The sequence below is a fragment of the Excalfactoria chinensis genome, chromosome 1, assembly GCF_039878825.1.
Source record: "Excalfactoria chinensis isolate bCotChi1 chromosome 1, bCotChi1.hap2, whole genome shotgun sequence".
NCBI lineage: Eukaryota > Metazoa > Chordata > Aves > Galliformes > Phasianidae > Excalfactoria > Excalfactoria chinensis.
The window spans coordinates 182,942,269-182,966,209 of NC_092825.1; the positions used below are offsets into that span (position 1 = coordinate 182,942,269).

The window sequence follows — 23,941 nt, forward strand, 5'->3', positions numbered from 1 at the left end:
TGAAACCTCTTTATTTTAAAGAAAGAAGCAGAAGATGTTCAGTCGATCCATCCCTTCCCATCCCATCTCCTCCCTCCCCTCTTTCCCCTCTCCTCCAATTCATCCCATCCCCTCCATTCCCACCCCATCCTACCCCATCCCATCCCATTCCATCCCATCCCATCCCATCCCATCCCATCCCATCCCAACCCATCCCATCCCATCCCATCCCATCCCATCCCATCCCAACCCATCCCATCCCATCCCATCCCATCCCATCTCATCCCATCCCATCCCATCCCATCCCATCCCATCCCATCCCATCCCATCCCATCCCATCCCATCCCATCCCATCCCATCCCATCCCATCCCATCCCATGCATCCTATTCCATCCCCTAAGCATGAATAAGTATCTTCCCCTTCTGTGACCAGCATCAGCTTAAATTTCCAGCAGCAGTCATGCAAAGAACATCTAATTGTTGGAAGACCCCATAGTGCAGGGCTCTGCTCCCCTGTAGCACAGATGTGGTTTCACCAATGCACAGCAGTATCTACATCCCTCTCCCTGACTAACTGGAAACCTCTGAGTCCTTTCAGGCTTTGGAAGATTTCAAAACCATTACGAAGTATTTTTCTCTCCTGATTTAAGGAAACAGATACAAAAGGCAAATGGCGTGCCCATGACAGAGCAGGACATCAATATTTATTACCCTGCTGAGCCTCGGTCAGCTTTTCTACAGGGCCAACTTGTACATCAATAAATCCAGAACATGATATTTTTTCCTGTAATAATGAACCACAAGATAAGAGCTGCTCAGGGAATCAGTCATACAGCAGCTGCAGGGGTTGGCACGACAATTCTGGGGGCAATAGGTTCTTCCCAATATCTGGATCTCCTATGGGGCTCAGGTAGGATCCTTCCTAGCAGCCCAGGTAAAGAGCTGCCCAGTGAGACACACCTTAAGCATCACCCATGCACCAAGAGTGTCCCTGCAAGGAATGTGCCCTCCCTGGTCCCCACTGTGCCTCAGTGACCACCCACAGCCCAGCAGGACCTGGACCTGAGTAGAGATGTGGCACTTGGGGATGTGGCCGGTGGGCACGGTGGGATGGATTGGAGTTGAGGTTGGGGATCTTGGAGGGCTTTTCCAGCCTTTGTGATCCCATGATCTCTGCAGGGTGGTTTGTTTTGTTATTGCTGCTGGTTTGCTTTGGGAATTGTTGGTGCTTTTGGAAACTGCTGGTGGAAATTGCCAGGAACTGTTTCCAAGTGATGGAGCTGAAAGAGTTAAAAGCTTTCCCAGAGCAGACAGGGCCAGAAGACAAAGAGGAGAGATGCAAACGAGATCAGAGTCCATTTTAACCCAATTAAAGCAACCGGTGTCTTTAGGAAAAGAGCCCCCAGGGTCAGGGAGTCCAGAAGATGGAGGCAGAAAGCTGTCTGTCCTTCCCATCTTGTCATGTTCCAAGGGCCTGACAAAGAGGAGGGCTTCTTTTCCAGCTCGCACCTCTGATTTGCTTTTGCCAAGGATTGTCTTTTTGCTTTTGTTCTGTCATCCTTGGCCAGGGTGAGTGCAGGGATTTGCAGTGCCCTCCGAGAAGCAAAGGATGCTTTTGTATGTGCGCAGTCAGCCCACTGTTTCATTCAGCCCAATGGATGGTTAATTCCGTATCCTGGTTACTGCCGAGCCCCGTGGTATTCTCAGATGGCTCCTTTGTTTACCTGAGCAGCTTGTCAGTTCTCAAAGGATGTTTTTCCCCAAATCTTGGAGTTTTGTTTGTTTGTTTTTCAGCTGGAATTTGATGCGTGTGATTTTTCAAAGGTACAGACAGTACAGATAGAAATGCAAAAAGGAGGTAGTGTTTCCAGGCTCGTGCAGGCATGTAAGTCTATGCGAGGAGGCACATAGACACGTGTCTGTCCCATCCATCCATCCATCCTTCTATCCATCCATCTCCATCCATCCATCCATCCATCCATCCATCCATCCATCCATCCATCTCCATCCATCCTCCCATTCATCTCCATCCATCTCCATCCATCCATCCATCCATCCATCCATCCATCCATCCATCCATCCATCCATCCATCCATCCATCCATCCATCCATCCATCTGTCTGTCCATCCATCCATCCATCTACCCCTAGCTGAGGCATGAGGTTGCTCCTACATCCTGTGCTGGGCATTGAAACACTCATGCATACTTTGCATACCTCTCGGCTCCCAGCCCTTTCCACACCCAGCAGACACAGCCTTGAGCTTTATCTACACAATATACATTTTGAATTGCAAAGCCACTCCTCTGCAAAGCCTTTTTCCTCCCTCCCCAGCCAATGCTGTTTCACAAGCTCCTTCCTCGCCTTTCCCTCCTGCTCTCTCCTGTAGTTGCTGTAGCACAAGGAGTGATGGATTTTGCTTTTCTGGAGCTGCAGAGCTGGAGGATACTTGCAGCACTTAACATGTCAAGCTTCACACTGGCATAAAGTCAGTGACACATCCCAGCACCGTCCCCTGCATGTTGCACAACCCCTTATACTGTAAAGCTGCATAAATATTGACGGGTGACTTTGCACTTTGCATTCACCACTTGCTGAGCTTCCTCCTCCTTCTGAGACCTGCAGGCAGAGCTCAGGATGAAGATTGAGTTTGCTCCGCTCTCCCTGCCGCTGCAGAGGAGACTTCAGACTGCGGCGGTGGTCCAGTGGGTCTTCAGCTTCCTATGTCTAGGTAAGAGACAGCTCCTCTTCCTCTTTCCTCCTCTGAGCATCCAGAGCCAGTTTTCAGAGGGTGAACACTGTCTGCAAACTGTCCAGGAGCCAAGAGCTGGAAGGTGACATCCCAGGGTTTGCCATCATTGTGCCAGCTGGCTTCTTAACCTGGGTTGAAGACTGTGTAAAGCTTCTGCTTGGCCATGGTAGGACAGTGGATGAGTGTCCCAGCAGAGCAGCAGCAGGTTTGGGGGTATATATAGATCCTGGGACACACTCATCTCCAAATTGGTATCTGCAAAGAAAGTATAAGTTGTGCTTTAGAACCTCATTAAGTCTCTCAGATGGCTCAAACCTTTGCTACACATCTGGGATTGGATGGACTCTGCAGCAGTGTCTGCAGGCCTGGAGCACTGGGCTACACTGGTCCAGATGGGTGTCTGGCTGTTTGCATGCTCTGTGGCACAACTTTAGCCCATGCTAAGTAATGCTTTGTCGAACTCTACCTGGGTCCTGTTTGCAGCATGGGTGTATCTAAGGTTTAAGGAGGATGGAGGGGTTTTCCAGCAGAACAATTTACCCAGTATGTTCAGCCCTTCTTAGTAGTGGGGTCGGGCTGGCACTTGGCTTTTCAGTGATGAGGTTGACTGATAGAGGCAGCTGAAAGCCAGGAAGTGGGTAGTGGGGAGGAATCCTCCATTGGTCAGAGGGTAATTTGGAGCCACCCTCCCAGGCGTTTGCGTGGCCTTTTGCTGTTGCTATGGTTGTGCAAATGCATCCTCTCCAGGGGCTGTTCCTTGCTTTATTTGTTGATGGTTGCTGGATGAAGCAACTCAGCACAACCTGAGCCTTGTAGGACTCTTCTAACATGGGATATTCTATGATTCTATGATCAAAGGGGCAGGAGTTCTGCGCACACTGTCTTTGCACACCCAGCATGGGCAGCCAGCCTTTGAACCCTTTCAATCAGCAAGGTTGACTCAAGCGGTGCCAGTGTGAGTCAGGCAATCTGGTAGCTGAGCATAGTCCACAGCCTTAGCTTGGCTCTGCTAAAGGCTCTGGGCTGGCCTTGAGGACAGCAATATGTGCATCTTGCAAATGCTCCTGGCAAATGCAGTGCAAAACTCACCTGCCCTGGAGCTGCTACCGTTTCAGGCTGCAGTAGTAAACTCCAGAGGAGCAGCAGTGCTGAGCCCAGCAGGTCTCTGATAGGACATGGTTCTTGTAATGGACATGCTGAGAGCCCACAGCTCACTTGGAGACCATGGCACGTCTGTGGTGTGTCCATGGCTGCTGTGCATCAGGGTTCACTTCCCTACAAAGCCATCTCTGTTGCATTTCATCCTCCTCTGGTCCCTGCTTTCCTGCAGAGGAACAACAGAACTTCTTAGCACGAGGTGCCCACCACCAAATGCTTCATTTTGGCTTTAAGCTTCTTTGAGAGAATGAGGAAAGAGAAACCCCACGGCTTCTGATCTGAGCAGAATGAGTAAGGTTTGGGGTACAGAGCTTTCCCTGTTGACAAGGGCCCTTTGGTTTGGTTTTGCTTATAGGCTGAAGGGATCTGTCCTCACCTTCCATAGCAACGCTGCAGACAATCTCAACCCCGTGTAGGGTTATCCAGATGACCTTGGAGGTCTTTTCCCACCTTTTGATGGATTCTATAATTATTTTCAGATAAGTGATGTGTTTGTGAGGACATGCGTGATGCCCTCGGACCTGCAGCAATGCCTGCTTTGAGAGGTCTCATGAACTCTCAAGCCATTTCTGTATCCTGCAAGTTCTGGGTTTTCCATGGGGCAATATTTGCAGAAAACACTGTCTTTATAACAGTTTGGTGTTGGCTTCCCATGCAAGAATGTAGACCTGCAGGAGGAGGAGATGAAGATCAGGTTGCTCACCTGGCCCCACATCCTTGGTGGGTATAGTGATGGATTCCCCGTGGGTGGAGGAGTTCCAGAGCCATGCGGATGTGGCACTGAGGGGCACAGTCAGTTGGCATTGTGGGGTACATTGGGTTTGGGCATGGGGATCTCATAGGTATTTTCCATCCCTTAATGATTCCATGATTCTGTGATTCTACAGCGACTTGTAGTTTGGGCTGAGAAGGAGACGTCTGCCAGGATTCCCTCTTAATGCCTCTTTTGTTATATCCTTTAAAGTGTTTGCCTGGCAGGTAGCCCAGAAAATGACAGCTGTCTGTAGGAAAATGGCTGGGCAGCTCTGACACGGTCGCTGTTCTGGAGAAGGGCAGACAAGGAAGTCTTGGCTTTCCCCATTTTTCTTATGGGAAGAAAGCAGTGATTACAGGGGTGGTGTCACAATAAGCAAACACTGCTGCATGAAGACTTTCTGTTCTCCCCTGTCTTGCACGGAGGGACAGGGATGTGGCCTCGAGTTGTCCTTGCTGCTCTGCCTCTGGGAGATGAATCCTACACTGCTGGTCCAGAAAGGCTTGGTATTTTACCCATGGCATTGCACTGCTTTGCTGAGATTTTGTGGAAGGGTTTGAAGACATGACACAGAGACCTCTGCAAGCAAGTTGGGTTCGTAGAATCACAGAATGAGGGAATGGCCTGGGTTGCAAAGGCCCACAGTGCTCATCCAGCTCCAACCCCCTGCTATGTGCAGGGTCACCAACCAGCAGCCCAGGCTGCCCAGAGCCACATCCAGCCTGGCCTTGAATGCCTGCAGGGATGGGGCATCCACAGCCTCCTTGGGCAACCTGTTCCAGTGCGTCACCACCCTCTGGGGGAAAATCTTCCTCCTCAGATCCAACCTAAACCTTCCCTGTCTCATTTTAAAACCATTCCCCCTTGTCCTATCACTGCCCCCTCCTGTTTATTCACTCCCTTCAAGTACTGGATGCCCACAATGAGGTCTCCCTGCAGCCTTCTCTTCTCCAAGATAAACCAGTTCCCCCAACCTTTCCTCATAGCAGAGCTGCTCCAGCCCTCTGAGCATCCCAGTGCTCACCTCTGGACCCTCTCCAACAGCTCCACATCCTTCCTGTGCTGGAGGCCCCAGGCCTGGATGCAGCACTGCAGATGGGGCCTCACAAGAGCCAAGTAGATGGGGACAATCATCTCCCCCTCCTTGCTGGCCACCCCTTCTTAATGCAGCTCAAAAAAAAAAAAGCTGAATCAAAGAGCAAATGTTATTAATTTCACCCACAAATGGATTGAGGGTAAAATTAATATCTATGCATTAATAACTATGTAATGCAAGATAAATGCCTCACCTGGGTGATAAGTGGATAGATATGGACCAGAACAACACCTTCACTTTGCAGGGCACACCTTGAGCTTTGCACAGTGTGATAAAAAGAGAGTTAGGCATTGCACAGCTTTGCAGCAAACCCGATGACCTGGCTGTTAGGAGCAATAACTGCAACCTCTGCAGTGTTCCTCAAGCAGTGCTCATGTCTTGTGTGTACCTCGGAGCTTGGTTTCATGCTGGATGCTCTTCTGTCTGAGAGCTGTGCAGCTGTGGCGCTTTTCAAAGGAGCAGCACTGGGCATGAGCAGTGGTTTGTTGTGAGCTGGAGATTTGCATTGCATGTGAGACCTGCAGCTGTGCAGAGACCCCAGTGCTCCTCCATCCTAAGCCAACCTCTCTTCCCTTCCCTTCCCTTCCCTTCCCTTCCCTTCCCTTCCCTTCCCTTCCCTTCCCTTCCCTTCCCTTCCCTTCCCTTCCCTTCCCTTCCCTTCCCTTCCCTTCCCTTCCCTTCCCTTCCCTTCTCCCCACCAGGTACCCCCCCTCCTTCCTTCCTTCCTTCCTTCCTTCCTTCCTTCCTTCCTTCCTTCCTTCCTTCCTTCCTTCCTTCCTTCCTTCCTTCCTTCCTTCCTTCCTTCCTTCCTTCCTTCCTTCCTTCCTTCCTTCCTTCCTTCCTTCCTTCCTTCCTTCCTTCCTTCCTTCCTTCCTTCCTTCCTTCCTTCCTTCCTTCCTTCCTTCCTTCCTTCTACTACCAGATCTACTTATCTTTATCAAGATACTGCTTTCCAACACCAACATTTGAAATGCTCCCAAAGCCTGAAAGAGGTTGAGCATCATGTGCACCATCATAGAAAAAGCACAGTTTCTTTTAGGGTAAATGCATTAAAGCTCATCTGTTGGACCATTTGTGGTAAAAACAAGCAAAGAAGTCTGAAGTGAGAGCATCATATACATCTTCTCTGATAGGCCTTAGGTGAGAGCAGCTGGGCTTGGGTGGGATCTGATGCTCCCAGTGATGCGTGGTTGCATGCAGACTTTCCTTCTCTTGTTCTCCTGCCAGAACACGGGGCATGAGGGAGGCAGAGGGTAGAGGACAAAGCTGAGTACTGACTGGAAACAGCTCAGGAAGGTATTTAATGACTTGGGAAAGGCCCAACTTATTAATGACTTTGGGAACGAAATAGAGCGTGCCTATAAAATCTGTGATGACACCATGGCAAAAAGGCTGAAAATCCTCTGCTGGATAGGATTAGAGTTTAAAGTGAACCCAAACGGAGGAGGAAAAGGTCCAGAATCAATAAGAAAGAAAAAAAAAAAAATCAATGAAGAGTAAAATTCTTCTATATGGGAAGATGAAAGATTAAAGATCATGGACAGCCATTCAAAATGAGGTCCAGCAGCCTCCATGGGGGAGGCAGATATGGTGGCCCTTGGAGAAAGGGCGGCTTCCCAGGGGTTGGGGTTAAGCTGCTCTTCTGGTCCTTGGGGAAGATGGGAAGAAAACCATTTGTTGGCATCCTAGCTGCCCTCACACTGATAGAATAATCCCACAGTGAGCACAGGGAAGGCTTGGGCTCCATCGCAGGGCTGCAAAGAGAAGGTCCCTCCATATGAGCCATCCCTTTCCCACCTCCCTTACCACTCACTGCCTGCCTTTTCTCCCAGCACAGTGCTGCACCGCTGCCTTCATCGGCCTCCTCTTCACCCGGTTTTGGCTGCTCAGCGTCCTCTACGCCGCATGGTGGTTCACAGACAGGGAAGCACCGCTCAGGGGTGGGAGACGGATCCACATGGTGCGGAACAGCGCAGTCTGGAGACACATGAAGGACTTCTTCCCCGTCACGGTGAGCTCCCTCTGTGCCCTCCATGCTTACACTGCAGGGATCATCCTCCTAAGGGCCAACCCCGGAGCTCAGCTGTGCAGTGCTGAAGGCAGAACGGTCCTCCCAGCTTAGAGTCAATGTGTGACCCAAATGTTTTCCCAACATGTCCTTTAATCACCTGCTTTATGTGCGACCATTTCACCTCATTGTGGCCATCTCCCCCTGCTCATTTGCCGTGATATGGTGGTGACGCACTGGAACAGGTTGCCCAAGGAGGCTGTGGATGCCCCATCCCTGCAGGCATTCAAGGCCAGGCTGGATGTGGCTCTGGGCAGCCTGGGCTGCTGGTTAGTGACCTGCACATAGCAGGGGGTTGGAGCTGGATGAGCACTGTGGGCCTTTGCAACCCAGGCCATTCTATCACTCTATGATTCTAAGATATGCTGCAATGCTCCCACTCTTCTGGCTGCCTAGTATTAAAACAGTGAACACAGAGCCACATTTTAACCAAAAATCTAAGAGGTTTCCCTGCGCTATTTCCCTGCAAGACCAACATCCCCTTCCACTGGAGAAAGGGCTGGATGTGTTAAGCTGAGTGTGCTCATGGCAGTCTCACTGAGATGTTGTTACCCCCAAGAAGGACTTCCATGGCATTTCCTCTTTACTGTAATGCATGTGGTGGGCCTTTGTCCTTGGTCTTTATTTAGTTCCCCATTGGCTTGACATGACTGCATGGACCAAAGACCTGCCCCGAGCCATCATCCAGGAGCATACATGAGCCATGCAGCAGGGTGGTTTTCAAGGGTAGATGAATCTGAGATGGCTCATAGTTACCTGTTTTCCACCAGGACCCCCAGGTCCTCCTCCATAGAGCTCCTCTCCAACAGCTCAGCACTGACCCGCACTGATGCTGTGGTTGTTCCTCCCCAGGTGCAGGACTTTACACTTGCTCATGTCAAACCTCATCAGGTTTTCCCCTGCCCCACTCTCATCCTTCCCAGGTCTTGCTGAACAGCATCATGGCCTTATGGGCTCTCAGCCACTCCTCCCAGCTTTGCTCCATCAGCAGACTTGACTTATTTCGTGGCTGATTTCGGAGCCCGCTCTGTAGAAAGCTATTGGAAATGCTATTGGAAATGTTCTGAGAAAGCCACCCTCTCTCTTTCTGGTTGCTCTCTTGTCTTACCCAAGGCCTCTTTCCAGAGCTTTTGCAATGATTTAAAGGCTCCTGGCCACACTCCAAAGCAAGCGCCCCAGAATGTATATCATAGTCTCCTGGGTAGCAATGGGAACACAACCCAGGAGAGCTCCTGGTGGCTTTTACCATATGAGACAGGTAATATTCTAGGACATCCATCAGGAATCACCAAACTCCCAAGTCATTATTCTCAAGGTTGCTGTAGAAAATGCTGGAAATGCTGCACGCTGTTTATGTGGTTGTAAAGATCATACGTCACACACGGTCTGTAATTTATTTCTGGCCATAAAGCTCAGCTAAAGCAGTGTCAGTCTGATCTGTCTTCTAAAACATGGAGGCCAGATAAGCCCAGTGACACCTCATTGCCTGCCCCATACACACTCCCTCCTGAGCAGAGACCAGGGCTGCCCATCTGTCCTGGGGATGGACTGATGGTTGGGCATGTGTTGGTGGTTGGGGATGAACTGATGGTTGGGGATGAACTGATGGTTGGGCATGTGTTGGTGGTTGGGGATGAACTGATGGTTGGGGACAAGCTGATGGCTGGGAATGAGTTGATGGTTGGGGATAAGATGATGGTTGGGGATGTGTTGATGGTTGGGGATGAGTTGATGGTTGGGGATAAGATGATGGTTGGGGATGAGCTGATGGTTGGGGATGAGCTGATGGTTGGGGATGGGTTCATGGTTGGATTAGATGATCTTAGTGATCTTTTCCAGCCTAATTCTGACCCTGTGATTCCCTACCAGGTGGCACTGCCAGGCAGAAAGACCAGCAGAGGGAGCCTAGCTACTGGTTTTGCTTGCAGCATACTGGGGTGCACAGGGAGGGTTTGGAGCAGCCTTTGTCCTCGCTGCTCTGTGAGATATCATTCATTTCCCTTGCTTGAAAGGCATTTCATTTCATGTCCTTCAAGCATGGGCTCGAATAAACTATTTGGGAATGAGAAATGATCTGTTCCTAACAGCGTAGACGTTAAGCAATGCGATATTGCTTTAGCCATCCTGTAAGCTCACAAGGAGCTGAACTGAGCTGAGCTTTGGCCTGAGCTGCACACTCCTGCTTGCTGAAAGTCCCATCCAGAACAAAGGTAAATGAGCAGCAGGACCTGGGGGACGTGGATCCAGCACCACGGGCTGCATTTGCGTGTAGATAGAGTTCGTTCAGCCCTGGAGGATTAGTTATTCTGGGAAGATTAAATGTGGCTCCTAATCCTCCCAGATCCCCACTGCAAACTTATTGTGGTCAAGCGTCAGTGCCGGGAGGCAGCAAGAGCCGGCTGCACTGCTCTGCCCTTGGGTATTTCAGGAAAGGGATTTAAATGCTGCTCCTATGGGATCCTTGAGCATGTTTGCTGCTGCAGAAGCAACAAGAGGTTGGGATGAGCATCTGCTTTCCAGAGATCTAGGCGGAGTGAATTTGCAGTCTGCTGCAGCAGGGATCTGCCGTGCAGGAGCACTCGAGCTCCAAACATGTGCGAGGAGCACCCTCTGCTGATCCCAGTCGTGCAGAATTGCTTTGCTCTTTGCTTTTGCTTTATTTTTGTTAGGGGATTGCCAGGACCTGAGTGAGTTTGGGTGACTGTAGAAGGTGGACGAGCACTGAGATCCCAGGCATCTTCCCAGGAGCATCTTTCCCAGGAAGGCTTTTTTTCCCCTGTATTTCAACCATATTCTCACCTTCATTTTTACATAGAATCATAGAATCACCAGGGTTGGAAAAGTCCTACAAGATCATCCAGTCCAACTGTTCGCCTATTACCAATAGCTCCCACTAACCCATGTCCCTCAACACAACATCCAGTCCTTCCTTGAACACCCCCAGGGTCGGTGACTCCACCTCATCCCTGGGCAGTCCATTCCAGTGCCTGGCCATCCTTTTGAGAAGTAATACCTCTTAATGTCCAGCATGAATCTCCCCTGCCATAGCTTGAAACCATTCCCTCTGGTCCTATCACTAATACACAACCACGATAGGCCTGCAAACTGTGCTGAGCTCACCTGGGCCTTAGAATTGGGGTGGATATCCCCAGAAATGCACAACGGATCTCTCTGGTTGAGCAGATATCCTATAGTGTCTGCTGGGGTTGATGGTACCTCCAAGAGAGATGCTGGATACCGTGCACAGCTCTACCTAAGCTGTGTTCAATGAACAGTCAATAGCTGGTCTGCTGCCGCCAGGTCTCTGCCCAAACTCGTGCCTCCTTTCACATACATCCTTCCCCACCAGAAGGAGCATCCACTACCATCATGGTGAGAGTTCACCCAGCATTAGATTTCCTCCATTGCTGATGGGTTGATGGTCAGACTTGATGATCTTGGTGGTCTTTTCCAACCTTCGTGATTCTGTGAGTCTCCCATGTGGCCAAGAAGCATCACATCTTCACTGCTCTTCACCAACCTTCCTCCTGCAGCCGAGGTGCTCTGGTAAGCTCAGCTGAGGAGCACCATGGGCAGGCCTAAGGGGAAGGCCTTCAACAAATCCTGCCTTCAGGTGCTGTCCTCCATCAGAGCAGCCCAGCAGGTGTCATCTCACCAGCTTTATTCAGGACAACCTGATAAATGACTGTGTGCAGAAGGTTCCTGCAGTCCTCGAGGCACTGTTTTCCCCTCTTGAAGAGCCACAGGACACTTTTAATCACCCTCGGGGTTATCTTTGAGGGTTCAATGGTTGGACTAGATGATCTTAGTGGTCTTTTCCATCCTTGATGACTCTGTGGTTCTGTGAGTGCCAGCTGGATGTTTTTTATCTATAGCAACTGGCAGAGTCCCAACCTCTTGGGCTCTTGTTGGGTTTCTTTTTGTTGCTAGCTTAACTAAAATGTGCCACTGGAGACTTAGTGGACCTCCAGGAGCTCATTCATTCTCGTAATTGCATAAACCATGACGGGGGTTGTTTGCGTGTGCTGTGGTTCTGGGTAAGCACATGGCATTGCAGCGTGGTCCAAGTGCACATGAACCAAGCTCTACCGGGAATATTTTCTTACTCTTCACAGCAGAACGGTACTGTTTGTAACTGGGGATCTTGTGCTTTGGCCCATGACGTTAAACAGCACTTCTGGTTTCCACTACTTCTGGCTGTTCATTTTGCTTCCTTCTGTTGGCTGGGGGAGAGAAAAAAGATTGTTCAGGCCAAAGCAGCATACAGTTCAGTGAATGAGACATTTTCTCAGACTCCTTCCATTGCTGGGACCAGAACCCCATTCTTTCCTGAGGATGTTTGCTTTTCCCTTTGTCTCCCACCACCCTTGGGTGACGTGCTGACTTCTCCTTGGTACAATTTCTTCTTCCTTGGGCTTGCTCATTGGTTGCTGACATCCCATAGAGAACCTGACTGCATGCTTCTTCCTGCACGAGATGCTCTATGGAGGTGCCTGGGTGGAAAGCAAGGGACCTGAGGATTTGCTTAGGGTGAAACTGAAGTTTATCCTACTTAAGAGCGGATTAATGAACATAACATCATTGGAAGTGAGTTTAGGGCCAGAGGGTGATAGAAATACAACAGCAATTCAGTTTGGGAGACTAAATGAAGAAGGCACAACTTTTCTGACCAGCTTTGCTGACCAATCCCCGTCTCCCACCATGTGTTCCTCTGTCCCTTAGGATGTGATGACATGGCAAGTCAGCACACTGCCTGTCTGTCTGCCTGCTGGCACAGCAAGCACTGTGCATTGACCAAGCTCATCTCAACTTGACTCCATCCAGTTCACCACTTAACTGCTTGTAGATCCCTCCAGACCTACAAACAAGGCCAGCTGGGGGCTAGGTGTTGCTTTGACCCCAGGATATACTGGTGTAAAACAGAGAATTACGCTTCCTTCAAGCACTTTTGCACCAGTTTTACATGGGGAATCACCCTTCCTCCCTTTTCCTATGGTTTGGAGCAAGACCATCCAGCACACAGGTGATAAAAGAAACCCCAGCCACACCTCAAAAGGGTGAGTTAAAACAGCCACATTAAACCAGTGCTGAAATCTTGTGCTGATACAGTCCCTTGGAAGCCCTAATTAGTTTAATCCAGTTGCAAAATGAAATGAAAAACAAAACAAACAAATGAAGGCCTCTTTAATTCCAGCTGAGAGCATCTACTTGTGATGTTAACGAGGTTTAGCTAATCCAGTTTAAAATTAAATTTGCTTGAGATCCTCACCCTACATGGTCTCTTACTGGAGCCTCTAAAAGCCTGTGCATGCATTTCCCTAACATGGATGGTGACCTTGCATGGAGCAGATCTCACCAGAGCTTGGGGACGGGGTCTTTCCAATGTTCTGGACCCACTTCTGGGTCAATAGATTAGGGGGAGGTTTCTACAACCAAGAAGTCATTGGGAGCACTGAACATCCGCAGCGATGATATCCATGATGAAGGATAATGTAGACCTCACCCTTCAAATTCAAATTTATGGGTTGGGAAGGCCCCAATCACCCCATATCTGGGATCTAGAATCTTTCTGCCCTGCCACCAGGACTCACAACACACTGATGAGGGGTCAGGGCTGCTATCAGACATAAGCCAGCATCCCAGCCACGACAAGGGGAAGCCCCGCAAGCCAACACACCAATGGCTCAGCTTGGAGTGCATGACCCCAAGCTGATAACAGCTCTTTGCTTTGGGGATGAAGGCCCTGTGCATTAATTTGTCACCCCTGTAACTTGAGAAACTAGTCATGCCTTACCAAGAAAAACTTCAGGACAAGAATGTGTCTCCCTTCAGTGTTTACACACAGACCAGCTCGGCCAGACCCTCAAGTCAATGATTAATGTTCAACTCACCCAGAAACAGCAGAGCAGTAGATGCCATTCAGCAGGAGCAGAGGTGACAACTCAATCAAGCCAGGAGGAACGAGATTCTCACTTCTTGCACCTGAACCCCATTATGCACTCTGGGAGGAAGAGGGAAAGGAGAGAACAAACAGCAGGGACAACCCAGATGGGTGGATTGAGTTGCTGTGTTTAAGTGTTTCAAGGAGGAGAAGAGTGGTTTAGCATCCAGAGGCTGACCTATGGCTTAAGATACATCACCCAAGTCTCTCCTCTGCTACAGATTTCCTTCCTGGTCTTTTGCAAGGAAATGGTTTCTCTGCAGGCTCTGGCCAAATCATGAGCCCCGTGACAAAGGCAGGGACCCTCCCTTCCTTTGCAAAGCTGAAAGAGGCAATTACTTCTACAGTGTCATTAAGATATGGTTGGTGCTGGAGGGGCTCCACCTTGACCAGGCCATCAAACCTTGAACATCAAGGCTTCTACCATCTAGCTATTATAGAACCATAGAATCACAGAATCACTGAGATTGGAATAGACCTACAAGATCATCCAGTCCAACCACCCACCCATCACCAACAGTTCTCACTAAACCACGTCCCTCAACACAACCACTAAATATTGCTTGAGATCCTTTGGGGTCACTGAGTCCACTCCTCCCTGGGCAGCCCATTTCAGTGCCTGGCCACTCTTTCAGAAAAGTTATCCTTGGCTTAGAGCAGGGCTCTGGGTACTTAGCTCATGATTGAGCCAGAAAACACGTGAAGCCATGTAAAAGCCCAATTCTGACCCAACTTCAGTTGGTAGGACTCCAGATATTGGTGGCTCTGAGGCCACTGAGAGGTACAAGAAATCATGTAGCAGAAGCAGTTCCTTCTGCAAGCTCCACTGAACACTGATCTTCCATCCTCTTTCACTGAGGTGAGCAGCAAACAGCATCTCCTAGGGAAGGTTTTTAGGGATGGGAGGTATCCTAACGTGGCTTGGAGCAGATTGCAGGGCTGGGTGCTTGCCCAAGTCCAGTTTTCATTAGCAAGGAGGGTGACACGACCTTGGGGCGCAGCCAGGTGCTGAGCCCGCTGCCGCCCTCCCTTCTCACACAGCAGGAGGTTTAGTGGCTTGTGACGCATCCCAGCATCTCACCCTGCTTATAAATCATGCAGAGATGAAAGGTTGTTTGGAAGCTGAAGATAAATGCAGGATACATTGATGCAAGCTGAGATTACTCAAAAAAACTCAGCAGATCGTGGCGGGGGCTCAGCAGTTCAGCCATCTGCCCTTCTTCCTGCACATGGGTGGTGATGGGGACTTTGTTTGTCTCTTCCTCTCATTAGGAGCAGGCGCTTCAGTGGGCACATGTGTACAGTCAACAGTGCTTTAGGACAGATGGGAAATGAGCCATGATGTCAAAAAGTAAAATGGAACTCAGGGCAATGGCTGCTTCTAGGAAAACAAATGCCCCATTAGCTGCTCCCTGCATATGGACAGAACCAGAGTACTTGAAGCACAAAGGGCTTTGTTTCTGCTTGTACATAAGTGCTTTGAGCTGTCTGGAAATCCATGATGGCTTTGTAATGGGCAGCCCTGGGGCTGAGAGAATCCTCGGCACCGATTTAAAAGTTACCAAGACATCAGAGTTTGGCTGTTGGATGCTTCTGGGAGGGTTATGCCCTGTCTGTACGAGGTTGGGATTGCAGGATCTCAGTGGCACAGCTCAAGGCTGACCTGGACACTGACCTGGACACACTGGTCCTTCCATTCCAGATAGGCCATCACAACTGTAGCCCACAGAGGCCAAATCTTGCCCATTATCTATCCTTAATTGCCTCCTCCTGGTAAAATTGCAACAACCTTGGGCAGAAATCCATTGCTTCCTGGTGGACCTGCAGGTTACTTTAGGTAACTAACAAAGGCACAAGCTGCTGGGCTCTTGTAGGGTAGCCCATAATGTAAAGAAATCCATCATTTTTTTTCCCTGGGAGCTGAGATTATCACCTAATCATGTACAAAGCATTCTTCAATTACTCGATGTGTTTTAGGACAAGGTGATTACTACTAATGGTGGTTCTGGCTGTGGGCTATAAGGGGTTACACAGGGGGTTATCACACTTTGTGCATTTTTTTTTCCCCATATTGTAAAATGTGCTGGAGGAAGTTTTAAAGGAAGTTGGCTCCTAACAACACCTAGACCAGCTCAAAGCAACATGGGCTTTGAGAAATCTGATCTACTGGAAGGTGCCCCTGTCCATGGTATGGGGCTGGACCCAGCCCATTCTATGGCTCTATAAAGAACTGTAGAATTGGAAACGTCATTTTTGGGCCAGAAAATGGGGTGAGATACAAAAACAGGCAATGAAACGCATCTCACTGAACAAGACGAGCTGTTCCAGTTGATCTTTCCCAGCAGAAGGCGGAATGGATGCCAGGAATCCCCTCTATTCTCCATAGCCAACTCTCCGTGTGCTGAGGTGACGGCATTAAACTCTTGTTCCTTCCCTTGTCCAGCTGGTGAAAACAGCAGAGTTGGACCCCAGGCAGAACTACCTGGTGGGATTTCACCCCCATGGGGTCCTGGCGGTGGGAGCCTTCGTCAATTTTGGCACAGAGGCGACAGGGTTCTCCACGATCTTCCCAGGCATCACCCCACACCTGATGATGCTCTCCTTATGGTTTCGTGTCCCCTTCTTAAGGGACTACCTGATGAGTGGAGGTAAGCAGGGTGGCAGCACTGATGAGCGGTGGGATGAGTGGGTGAATCAGGGGTTTTTTAGGGAGCAAAGAGGAAAAACATCAGAGAGGCGTGAGAAGGTCAAGGAGTCCTTAATGAGTGGCATTTGTAGGCGTTGGATTTGGCACCAAGAACTCTCTGAAACAAAGAAGCTGCCAATGGCAGCTCATGGAGTTGCACAATACACAACAGGACAGGAAGCAGAAAGGAAAGGGAGTAGGTAGAAATTAAATGCAGATAGGGAAAAGGGCTCCAGATTAATCTGTGAAGACCTGGCCTCCATCTTTCACTGGTGGCCTCGAAGTACACCCACTTCTCCATCTGAATCTGCTCGTGGGGTGGCTGGGGCTTAACTGCAGCTGATGTGATGTGTTGTGATGTGGCAGAGCTCTGCATGAGCTGAGCTCACCATTTTGAGGAGCTGGGCTGAGATTTCCAGAATGTAGGAAAACTGAAAGTGAAGCACTGAGCACCTCCCTGGAGTTGGATGAAGAGGGAAAGTGGGAATAAACCGCACTGGTGCAGGTTTTACAGATGCTCAGTTTTAATTCCTCTCTACCTCCCAGGACTTGTATCCTCTGATAAGGAGAGCGCATACCACGTGCTGCGGAAGCCGGAGGGGGGGAACCTGTTGGCCATCATTGTTGGTGGGGCTCAGGAGGCTCTGGATGCCCGGCCAGGATCCTGCACCTTGCTGCTGAAGAACAGGAAGGGATTTATCCGCGTGGCCATCGAGCAGGGGTGATGCAAAGGGTGGGGATACAGGGTGCCTGGGAAGGGATGCTCTGGTCTATGGGTGGTCAATAGGATGTTCCAGGTGAATTCTGGGGGGAAATGAGGGTGTTTCGGGGCTGGCCTCACTGATCACTATGGCTGTGTGTTGTGTTCATCTCCCTGCAGCACCCCGCTGGTCCCTGCCTTTTCTTTTGGGGAGAATGAGCTCTTTGACCAGGTGAGCAACCCCAAGGGCTCATGGCTGCGGTGGATCCAGCACCGGCTCCAGCAGATCATGGGCATTTCCCTGCCCCTCTTCCACGCAAGAGGTATCTTCCAGTACAGCTTTGGGCTGGTCCCCTACCGCCGGCCTATCAACACCGTGAGTAAGTCCCCCCTCAGCAAAAGCCTGGCCAAGGTATGGTCATGGATGGTCCCTGGGCTGTGTCTTCTTTCTGTTGAGTCAAGGAACATGAGCTGACATGGGCTGGGAACTTCTTAGCAATGAAGCACCTCCCACTGCTCGCACGCCCCTCTCGTGCCCCTTTTTTTACTTAAATATATATATATATGTTTTTTTAAGAAGTCCTTGGATTTGGGATAAGTTCCCCTAGGATGGAAGGAATACATTAAAAAACATAATTGGGTAAGATTGCCTGAGTGTCCAGGCAGCTCTGGAAGCTGTGGTGTGACACGCTCAGCTGAATGTGGTTTTGGAGCATCTCTGGTGCAAACAGGTTAGCACAGAGAAAGGATAACACAGGGTTCCCTGAACACACCGGTCTGGGACTCTGTCTTGGTCATCCTGCAGAACCCAAGTGGTCTGAACAGTGCTGAGAAAGACTCAGAGCAAATTGAGATGCTCCATCGCCTTCATGAGATGCATCCAGTCTCAGTCCCACAAGAAACAAGTTGTACAAACCCCTGTAATGGCATTGGGTTGAGCTTCCAAGCCAATCCCACAAGCGTAAGTAAGACAGGACCTACAGGATTTGCTCAGCATCTCATGCAGATGCCGGCACAAGCCCCAACCTATCTGCACACCAGCAAGTCAGGCTGGTTTCATTGGAGATCATACACAACAGGAGACCAGATTAAAAGAAAGGTGTTGGTTGTGATGAAGTTCCACCTGGTTTCAACAGCTCCATGCTTGGCCCGCAGTACAGCTGATGGTCCGAATTAATGTAATTAAAGAGGCTGTTTGGAAAGGTCAGGGCTCACCCTGCTGATTAGGTTTGACAGTCAGCAATTACTTCTAATTGTTTTACAGCCTGTTTGGATTGACTCAATGGTTTTACAAGCAGCAAAGTATCAGAAGGACTCCTCATTAGTTCGATGAGGAACAGTGTTACACAATGATGATGCTTGACAAACACAATTAGAGTCAGCGGGCAGAGCAGGAGAAGTGTCCCACTGCTGGCGGCTCCGGGAGATGGGAAGGGGCTGGAATCACATTATGTAGACTTGCCCTTGAAAAAAGCATCTGAGATATTAGGAGCAGCTGCAGGAGCTGCACTGGGATGGACCTCCATCTTCTCACCTCCTTGGCTGTGTTGCCTCCCAGACCATGACTGACCATATCAATGTGAGCTTCACACCTTTGGAAAGGTGGGGCTCCATCTCTGTGCTAACACATGTAAAGCGTCCATAGAGACCTGGCCTAATGGTTGCTCTTGTTTTCCAGTTGGGAAGCCAATTCCCGTGCTGAAGAAACACAAACCGTCGGAGGAAGAGGTTGATCGAGTCCATCAGAAATACTTGGAAGAGCTGAGCAAGCTCTTCGAGGAACACAAAGCTAAATATAACGTCCCAGAAGACAGTCACCTTGAATTTATATAGAGCTCCTTGTGGAAGGTGGAGGTGTGAACATCGAGCTCCAAGTTTTCCCTGTCCCTGGGACAGTTACACTTCATTTATGGGTAATTCACGGTCCATACAGCGTGGGGAGAAGGACTTGGTTTTCCCAGCCTTTCCATCACTCCTCCCTGTAGGACACACAGGAGATGATAAGCAAACAAAATCCCATCTGACTGACTCCACACCACTGAAACTCCCCAGCACAAAGCTCCCAGCTGGCCTCCATGCCAAGATATTTCCAGGCAGAGATGAATTATTGTTCCCTTTGCGTTTAGTTCAAAGTTTCATTTTCCCAGGCTAGATGGGTAAAGTTTGTGCTGGAAAAAGTCAAATCCTCAAAGATATCTGAAAGGATATAAAGACCTTTGCTGGAAAAAAATCACTTCTCGTGTGAGGAGCCCTGCTTATAACGAACCTCAGACCCCTCCAGTGGGAATGCCAGAGCAGCACCAGCACTGAGCACTCTGTGTGACAAATGATGGCGTTTCCTAAGGTGAGAGCATGGCCAGCTGATGGGAGAAGTGATCTGGGACAAGAAATATGGCTCGCAAGGCCACATTTGGCAGGTGCTCAAGGCTTTAAATAGCTGCTGCTCCTTGATATCCAGAACTTTATTAAACTCTGCGCTTAATGGGATTTTGCAGCATGGAAGTTTTAGGTGGCAGGAAGCCATCTGCTCAGATCAGCTTTATTTTACCCTCAGAGAGCCCTTATACAATGATTACACCCCCTCCCTCCCTTCATTCCTTTCTCTCCTTCCCACCTGTGAGGAGCTGCCAGGGATCCCAGCATTTGTCTTACTGTAAGGGTTGCACTTAATGAGCTGAACACACAGCTCTGCTCCTGGGGCCACCACTGTGGGGTTTCTGATTTTCAGCTTCTCCCTGTGTCAGCCTCAGTGAAGTTGCTCCACCCGAATGACCGGCTGCACATCCCTCCAGCTCCCAGAAAACCAGCAGCAATAGGAGAAAAATTCATACGGAGCCCTTACTGACATCGCTAACCGCTCCTGTAATCCCCCACTTAATCCAGTCAAATAAAGCAGGTCACCTGCTATGATTTCTTGCTCGTTTTCTATTAATAGATATATATATATATATTTCTTTCGTCCTTAATTAAGGGCAGAGGTGCCTGAGCAGGAGGAAGATTCATGTATTAGGAAAAGAGCAGTAATTATCTCCCACCCTTTTCTTTTGCTGTTTGTCAGCAGCCAAATATTATTGTTCTTCCCCATCCTTCCCCCTGCCTTCCCTCGTGCTGGTCCTCCTATCAGCAACTGTGACCTCTGCAAGCAGCCTGGCAGGGGTTGGTGCTGGAGTAAAGTGATGGGGATGTCAAGTGATGGGGATGTCCCTGAGGATACAGATGGGGTGCTCTGGGGATGGGAGAGGGCTCTGGGGGTAGGGATGAGGAGCCGGGATCTTGATGCAATGGGAAGAGAAGAGGGATTGCTTGAGGGATTTGGGGAGATGTTGGATGGGTGGTTGGGACGGTGATATTGTAGAGACAGAGGAAATGGGGAGGAAGCAGGGAATGAGGTCTTGTTCATGGCATGGAAAAGACCACAGGTATGGGTACAGACAGGAAGGGCTGGTTCTGTAGAAGTGGCATGACTTTGCCCCAGCCTGATGGAGGATTCACATTAAAGGATGGAATCCCCAGCCGTCCATCTCTTCCCTCTGTGGATCCACCTGTGTGATGCCTCTGATGCCAGAGAAGAACCTGTCTGAGAGATGGGACGGTCCACCCCTGGAGACAGAAAAAGCAGAAAACGGGTAATTGGGAAAATACCACAGGAGGAAGTGGGGAAAAGGATGCTGGAGCTGCCTGAGGGCTTCTGGGGCAATGGGAGACACACAGGACCCCAAGCCAGCATATGGTGGAGCTGGAGGAGAAGGGTCAGAGAAGGGCAGTGTCTATATATAATTGGCTTCACTTGAGGTCAGTTTTATCTCCAAGGCTGGAACGTGTCCTTGATTCCTCAGGGACCTGTATAGCCCAGGAGAGGCCAGTGGCTGGGGCTTGTGTTAAATATAACATGGAGAATAATAATTCACAGGCATCCTTGCTGCTGGGAGCTGTCCTGGGGGCTCAGAGCAGTGCAGGGTCTCGACTTCTTGAGGGACCAGAGCTGCCTCTGAGCAAAGTGCTGTAAGACAAGAAGCTTTTGTGCTATTTTGGCACATGTCTGGAGGATTAAAGCTCCTCCAACACAACACAAGACAAGATAAACAGCAAGGAAAGCCAAGAGCTTGGGTCAGTCAGAGGCCTCCCAGACTGCGGCTATGTTTGAGTTTGGGCTCTGCAGCTCAGGACGGGCTCCATTTGAGACACAAAGGGTCATCCAAGCTGTGACCGCAAAATAATCTGAAAGAAGCAGAGCACGTTTAATTGCAGCAATTCCACTCGCTGCTTTGATTTGAGAAGTGAGCCCAAGGAGGAGGGCTCAGCTCAGTGCCTCCCTCGCAGACTGAATGAAGTCAGAGTAATAAATTGCAGCAATCTGGGACTTCTATGGAAATCCCGAATCAGAAAATATGGTGACATTTTGGAGTGCAGTGAGTTGGTGCTCCTCACCTGCCTCCACCCAGCTGCCTCTGATCTCCCCAGTATTTCTGTTGCGAGAGGCTCTAATCTGGATTTGCCTTACTTAGCGGGTTCAGATCACGAGGCTCAAAAGAAAACCTCTGACAAGTGATGAATACGAAATACGGGCTAATTCCCCAAGAGGAGGGAAGCCAAGCAAAACACGGCTTGTCCTTCTGAAGCTCTTCCACACTGGCCCCAAAATAAGGCTGGAAGTTTTCTTGGTGCTGCAAAAAACAATATGGGAGAAAATGTTGGTTTTACACTCACTGGAAGACGTCCTGGTTTGAGCTCAGCGAAGTCCCCAGATGTGGTTTGTGAAACATCCCTCCTCTCCACCACACAGTATTTCCTTTCCAAGAGGAGAAATAAAACTGCAAAAGCATTTGAAACCCATCACTTTGTTTTCAAAATGAACTGAAGCACTTACAGACCAACCAAGAGGCCGCAGCAGGAGGAGGCGGTGGTAATGCTGCTGTTAAGCACACCCTGTTGTTATAGCTTTCAGTGCACCTCATCTTGGGGTGACCATTTGGGTACCTCTTGGGTAGGATCTGTCTAGGATGAGGTTTTGACTTTATTACTCAGACTGCCTTGCTCAGGTTATGAAAGATCACCATCAGAGAAATAACCCGCAGCGACCCACGTGCTCCATATTGGGGACATCTGATTCATTTTTTAAGCCTGTGCCTACTCCTGGCCCTGCCCATATCACAGAAAAGACCGTCAAGATCAAGTCCAACAGTCAACCCGTCACCGCCATTTCCACTCATAGGATGGTAGAGACATTAAGGCTGGAAAGGACCTCTCGGATCCCCAAGGCCAAACCCACCCCCCCACTGTGCCCACTGCCCACGTCCCTGCATGTCACATCCCCATGGCTCTGGGACACCCCCAGGGATGGTGACCCCCCCCCCCCCACCTTCCACTTCCTGGACAACCCATGCCAGTGCCTGACTGCTCTTTGGAGAAGGATTTGTTCCTAATACTCAACTTGAAACCTGGATATGTCCATCTCCAGCTGACTCTATGTGGCTTGGAAGCACTGAGCCATCTGATTCCATGCTAGCAACCTGCTAAAGCAGAGCATCTCCGGGGCATGCAAGGGTCCCATGCTTCAGATCACACAAGACGTTCAGCAGGAAGCACACATTCACCAGTGGGGGAAATCTCTGTGACAGCAACTTGTCACAAGCCGACATTTTGGTTCTGGAGTACAAAGCAATGGCTCTGAGATAAATGGATTTGTGATTTACTGGATTGGGTGGGGTTGATATATCAGACTGAAAGCAGACCAAGTGTGCAGCTCAGTGTGAACTGGGACTTACAGACCAAAAGCACTGCGGGAATGGCTTGGAAGCACTGGGATTCAAGAAACGATTGCAGAAAACGCACCTGCTGAAGACACACATGCAGAAAATTGTGCATAAAATCACACGTGCACAGAAAAATAATATATATATATATGCGCCCAGAAAAAAACGCATGCACAAAAATGGAAGCATGGCCAATCCCCAGGGAAGGCAGTGATCCGGGCTGTTTTGATCACCTAGAACTGAAGAGGAACAAATGCAAGCAAGCAGTACTTTTATCTTCACCTCCATCGGGGCATTTGCAAGGACAGAACGCAGTGGCTGGTTGCAAACAGCCTCATGGCCAAGGGTACGTGTGGGTGCTGGAGGAATTCAGCTCCACATCACGGAGTACTTTGAACTCAGAGAACAGCCCTGCACTGCCAGGAGCGTGTGCACACAGCTATAGGGTTCTTCCAGCAGGGAGATACGGGAGGTCGGGATTCTCAGAAGTGTTTATAAAGTGCTTAACTTCCCCCTTCTGAAAAGAGGATCCCCTGAGTTCGGCACCTTATTTTACCCTCCAGCCCCAGGTCTCCCCTGGACAGACCCGCAATAAGCATGTGATGCCCTCAACCAACTTAACCCATGTCCCTCAGGCAAAGGAATGAGGGTTAAGGTTTTCTCAGGGCTGTGTTTTATATCAGGCCGTGGCATTACCTACAAATCCCACCGGGCTCCTCGCTTCCAAGAACTGCCGAGCACTTTATGCTTAAATGCAACCCATAATCCCCAGAGCAGCAGCACAGGAGCTCCTGTAACCCCAACAGTGATGCTCTGAGCCTGAACCCATGAGCATCACAGCCAGCCATCATCAGCACCGTGGCCCAAATCCTTGTGTGTCAACACCCAGTCATCTTCCCCGGGTCACAGCACTGGAGGAGACTTAAGCAGAATAGGATGGAAATAACAGCAACCCCAACGATGTCCTACAGGAGGATGAGAATGGGTTTGGCTCACAAATATATGAAGGAAAGAAGTAGAAAAGTGTCCTGTGTACCTCAATGGTCCTTTCCTGA

General features: G+C 49.7%; 1 protein-coding gene across 2 annotated transcripts; it reads left to right on the forward strand.

Moving 5' to 3' along the window:
* The first annotated feature begins 1,651 nt into the window (after positions 1-1,651).
* Positions 1,652-20,063, forward strand: MOGAT2 (monoacylglycerol O-acyltransferase 2). 2 transcript variants are annotated; one of them, XM_072327046.1, is made up of 7 exons: positions 1,652-1,864; positions 2,604-2,709; positions 7,571-7,749; positions 16,191-16,395; positions 16,980-17,154; positions 17,314-17,513; positions 18,812-20,063. In XM_072327046.1, exons 2-7 carry the CDS (start codon positions 2,616-2,618, stop codon positions 18,964-18,966), a joined length of 1,008 nt encoding a protein of 335 aa, XP_072183147.1. In that variant the 5' UTR covers positions 1,652-1,864; positions 2,604-2,615; the 3' UTR covers positions 18,967-20,063. The 2 variants fall into 2 exon arrangements, with proteins under 2 accessions (XP_072183147.1, XP_072183149.1); XM_072327048.1 differs by having other exon boundaries at positions 1,773-1,864; positions 17,314-17,509; positions 18,812-18,956.
* Positions 20,064-23,941: the final 3,878 nt, after the last annotated feature.

Bases quoted from the DNA above. Each gene is read 5' to 3' on its own strand.
- MOGAT2 (XM_072327046.1), top strand. From the start codon at position 2,616: ATGAAGATTGAGTTTGCTCCGCTCTCCCTGCCGCTGCAGAGGAGACTT. The intron at 16,396-16,979 runs GTAAGCAGGGTG...TCTACCTCCCAG, and splicing joins GGACTACCTGATGAGTGGAG to GACTTGTATCCTCTGATAAG. The intron at 17,514-18,811 runs GTAAGTCCCCCC...CTTGTTTTCCAG, and splicing joins CCGGCCTATCAACACCGTGA to TTGGGAAGCCAATTCCCGTG.